This window comes from Rutidosis leptorrhynchoides, chromosome 4 (genome assembly GCF_046630445.1).
Source record: "Rutidosis leptorrhynchoides isolate AG116_Rl617_1_P2 chromosome 4, CSIRO_AGI_Rlap_v1, whole genome shotgun sequence".
NCBI classification, from domain to species: domain Eukaryota; kingdom Viridiplantae; phylum Streptophyta; class Magnoliopsida; order Asterales; family Asteraceae; genus Rutidosis; species Rutidosis leptorrhynchoides.
This window is the reverse complement of record NC_092336.1, coordinates 245010272-245015011: the sequence shown is the minus strand read 5'-3', so window position 1 is coordinate 245015011 and position 4740 is coordinate 245010272. Positions and strand designations below refer to the sequence as shown.

The following is a 4740-nucleotide window of genomic DNA, read 5'->3' as shown; positions in this document are numbered from 1 at the left end:
GATAAGAATGTATTACATGTATCCAAATATAAAGATGCACTTATTTTGTACAGGTATGCAAGTAAAAAGACCTTAATTGTTCAACAATCCTTTATCTATCCACCAACATAAAATAAAATTACATTGATTTGAAGATCAATTATCTGTAACTGACTCCTTACATAAATGTGTTAAAGTACAGTCTGTCAAAGCGCAAACAAAACGAGAACCCATTTATAGGAAAAAGACCTGCATAAAGTCTGCAAGCCGATCCACTAGAATGCTCATTGACGTTATCACGGTCTTGAAATATTAACGCCTATATACATGGTTGTGCCATGTTCATGGCCCCATAATACAATACTATAAGTGAATGTAAACAGATTATGTATGCAATCGTTTTATGGTTGCAGATAAAAAATTACATCTTAGTGTCCTTTTTTAAGACTCCAGGAAGCTTGATATTGGGATTCTGTTCAAGAAAAGCGGGCGATCGTTGGTACACAATCGATGCAGTTCGGATCAAAATTCCAGCAGTAAGACCCCAAATCAAATACTTTTTACCACCTATTTCGTAGTCAAATGAATGAATCAGAATCCTATTTCCCATTAATTCTCTTTCTTCAGATTTTCGATTTTCATCCTGGACAAGTCAATTTGTTTGAAAGTTTAGTCAAAATACTAATGTAATAAACAATTTACTGTTCGCAATGAGCCTGGAACAAGTTTTGAATATAGAACCACAAAGGTTTGACTTGAGAAGTCAACAATTCAAGTGTGGGTTTCGGTTAGGAAGAATACCTTGAGAAACATTTCTAGAGGAGCGTCAAAAACGTCATCTACTTCGTCAGTGTTGGGAATTGGATTGAATGCGTCTCTATCAGATAGTATGCCGATTACAGGAGTTACTCTGAGAAGGTGCTGCAAATAAACGATTAAACGAAGGTCACTGTAGTTTATTTATTTATTAACAAAATTTTGAATTGAAGTGAACTTATAGACACGATGACATAGTAAATATAAACACATAAGTGTTAAGTTGTAATAATAATAAGTAACAACTGAATAGGAAATGCTTAGGGTTAGGTTTCAAAATTTAAAATTGAACATTAAGCAATTTGATGAGTATGTCACTATGTATAGTACCTTAGACAAAAATGGTTCAAGAACGGTGACGACATTTACGAGTGACGGGTCAAGCCCAATTTCTTCCTTTGCTTCCCTTGTTGCTGTGTCAGCATCGTCAACATCGTCTTCTTCTGCTTTTCCTCCAGGTAATGAAACTTCACCTGCACCCAAAGTATTAAGACACATTTTCCATTAAAGAGGTAAATACTTTTTGAACTTTAGGCTAATTTCTAAAAAAAAAAAAATACAAAAATGTTGCTTTCATTATTAATTACACATTTAGATCACACTAATCGATGTGAAATGTTCATTTCAAAGACTAACCAAGATTGAGAACTAGCAGTAACAATATCGCTAAAGTTATAACAAATCAAATTATCAAAATTCATTATATATGTGTTCAACTTGTTGTGATATTGACTTTTTGAAAATATCAAATTAATCTGATTTCTATGAAGCATTCAAGAGTTGTAAGAGCACTCTTAACCATGACATAATGTCATCCCAGGACTGACTGCCACATCAGCACCTCCTTCCCATCACTAACCAAAGACTAACTGCTAACAACCATGACATACCCATCACACACTTCCTCACACCCACTAAATTAATTAATTATTCACGGGTTCAAGTAATAAGGCAAAATGTACAACAAATAAATGCTTTCGGTTCCGTGATCAATTGTGCAACGACGAAATGGCGTACGGGACATCAACCACTAGCCAAAGGCTAATTGCTAATATTGGAGTGATGAGAAGGCGGAGGCAACGGCGGGTGCAACGACATAACCGTTACTAGCCCTGTAAGAAAACTGATCATTTCATTTCTTATGATTATGATGAATCTTATAATTTATACATGGCAATAATTAGTTTCAACATGGCATACATTTAAATGAACCTTACAACTTAGAATCAACATTATGATCCAGACAGGGATGGGGTTTGGATCGCAAACCCACTTAAACCAACTAAATTTGAACTGAATGAATTCAACTAAAAGAATTTTAACATCATCTATTAAGGTATTCGATTTTGACCTAGTCATTTATAAAATATATATACCTTCAAATTCTTACAGACTATATAGAAGAAAAGAAAAAACCATATTAATTTAAATGGTAAATTCTGCACACACACAAGTGAATAACACATGAGGCAATAAACATGTTAGGACTGCTAACGTACAGACAATAGTGTACAATCTCTTAATCATTCTAAGTCATGCAGAAAACATAAAAAGGAAGTCTTAAAAGAGCAAAAACATGTGATAAAGTTGCAGAGTTAAATAGTAACAACATGTGCTAAAGTTGCAGAGTTAAATAGTAAAAAACATTTGATAAAGTAGCAGAGATAGAGTAAAAACATACTGTAGTATAAGACTTGTGCATTTCATTTATGTACATTTTCACCTATCATCATTTTTACTAATAATATCTTTAAACATATGTATTATGCATACTATTCATTTCTTCTATAGAACGAAACGGTGACACATGGCGCTTGTGCTCCAAACTTTGGGCTGGTTTAATCTTAAATAGTATGATTTTTAAAAGAGATCAAATCTTGAACATAACTCTTTTCACACTACTCATGCTATTATTTAACATCTCCAAAAAGAGTGGTCATGATATTTTGAAGTCTCATGTTCAAGCTTCACTAAAAGTAGAATATATATGCATATATAAGGATGACCAAAAAAGAATGAAAAACTGTAACTGGATAACCCGATTAGTACGTCAGACTAAATAATACAGTCGCCCTCCTCCGTGGTCTAAATAAGGAAAACATTATCAGTTTACCCGTTCAAAGCTCTCACTTGATCTTAAGACCATTTGTAGTGGGGAGGGGCGTGTGTTGGTGGTGTGAGTTATTTTTTGCATTTTTTTGATAACTAGGATGTGTGAGTTTGCGTGGAGTATTGGTGGTGTGGATAAAGAGTATTGTGATAATGTGTTAAAATATAATTGGATAAAATATTAAAAAAGGATAAAAATAACATTTTTAAAATAATATAAAATTAATAAAATTGTAACAACCCCGTTGCTTTGGGTGTTGGATAACGGCTTTCACCCCCACACCTAAACTAACGCACCACTACCCTATTGGAAGGGGCGTGGCTTGTGCCACAGAGACAAAAAAATGCCATTGCCTTGTACCGATGCAAATGGTCTAATTGGAGTATAATATATAATATCATATACATATACATATACATATACATATATACATATATAAATAAATAGAACATAAAAAATTTGTACTGTAAGACTTGTTGTATCGGTTTGTAAAAGGGGCGTGGGTTGCGTATGTGGCATCCAAGCAACACCAACTTGTGGTGTATCAAGGCATTGTTGGGGGCATTGTTGGGGGCGTTCCTTGCTTTCCAACGGGTATGGCAACGGAGTGGGTTGCCATTTTATTGATTTTTATTATTTTAAAAATCTTATTTTTACCCCCTTTTTAATATTTAACCCAATTATATTTTAACACATCATCACAATACTTCTAACCCACACCAAAACCCCACACCACCACTACTCCACAAAAACAACCCACACGTCCTAGTCATCAAAAAGGTATAAAAAGCAACCCATGCCCCTAACACACCCCCAACCAACCACTACAAATAGTCTAAGTGTGTAAAGTAAATACCTGAATGAGTAGAAAGCCCAGAAGATCTTTTGGTAAGAATCACGCGTAAATCATCATCATTATTATCAGTACTCTTCCCTTGAAATAAACAAATTAAAACAGCTGCTCTGTTTCTATTTTTATTATTAATATTTAAATTTAAATTATTATTGGATTGGGGAAAACCTAATTGAGAATTAGAAACCCCTTCATTATTATCATCATCTAAACCACTTTGAAAAGGCACAACTGGGGGTTTGTATTGACGGAGCTGTTGAGCTAACACCGCTAGCCGACTGCAATTTTGGTTATTGTTTGAATTCATGATGATGTTGGAGCTTAATTTAAAAACAGAATTGGAGAAAAATGATAGCTTTTTAAGTAGCAATAGCACCATGTGATCTAATTCCTAGAACAATTGCAGCAGTAGCATGATTTTCTTCCTAAGTTAATTAATTGGGATTGAATTGCACTGGTGGAACAATTATTAGAAACATACAAATGTTGAAAACTAAGGAGCCTTTGGAATTATTGTCAACTACTAAGAACATGTACCCATGTTCTTTCTGTTATTACGGTAATAACAATTTCCCCTTTTGGATCAAAACTAGTCCGGATCCGGCCCGTAATGCAGCGGGGACTTTTGGCTTGTGTATTCATATCTAACGTAGCGTTGTGTATTTATAAAGGGGAAAACGGCTGATGTCTTAAGCGGCGTTTTAGATGTCGTTGACTTAAGCGTTTTTTAAAAAGTGTCAGTTTCGAACGTAGTTAGTTTCGTTTTGTTCATAAAAAAATTTCGAGTGTAACGGTGCTGTCGGAAAAATTCAACTTGCGGCGAATAGAAAGATACGGGTTGTCGTTATGTTAAGCGTTTTTTAAAAAGTGTCCGTTTCGCGTATAGCTAGTCCAGTTGGATTCGTGAGACTTTTTCGAGTTGAACGGTGGTCTCGGAAAAATTTAACTCGCACCGAGCGAGAAGATAGGGTCCGTTAAAAAT

General features: G+C 34.6%; 1 protein-coding gene across 1 annotated transcript; it reads right to left on the bottom strand.

Annotated features, from left to right (window-relative positions):
* Positions 1-246: 246 nt before the first annotated feature.
* On the bottom strand, positions 247-4242 carry LOC139843430 (nudix hydrolase 15, mitochondrial-like). The gene is made up of 4 exons (XM_071833509.1): positions 3762-4242; positions 1126-1268; positions 781-900; positions 247-622 (listed from the first exon to the last, which is right to left on the bottom strand). The coding sequence occupies exons 1-4, from the start codon at positions 4135-4137 to the stop codon at positions 401-403; spliced, it is 861 nt and encodes a 286-aa protein (XP_071689610.1). The 5' UTR covers positions 4138-4242; the 3' UTR covers positions 247-400.
* Positions 4243-4740: the final 498 nt, after the last annotated feature.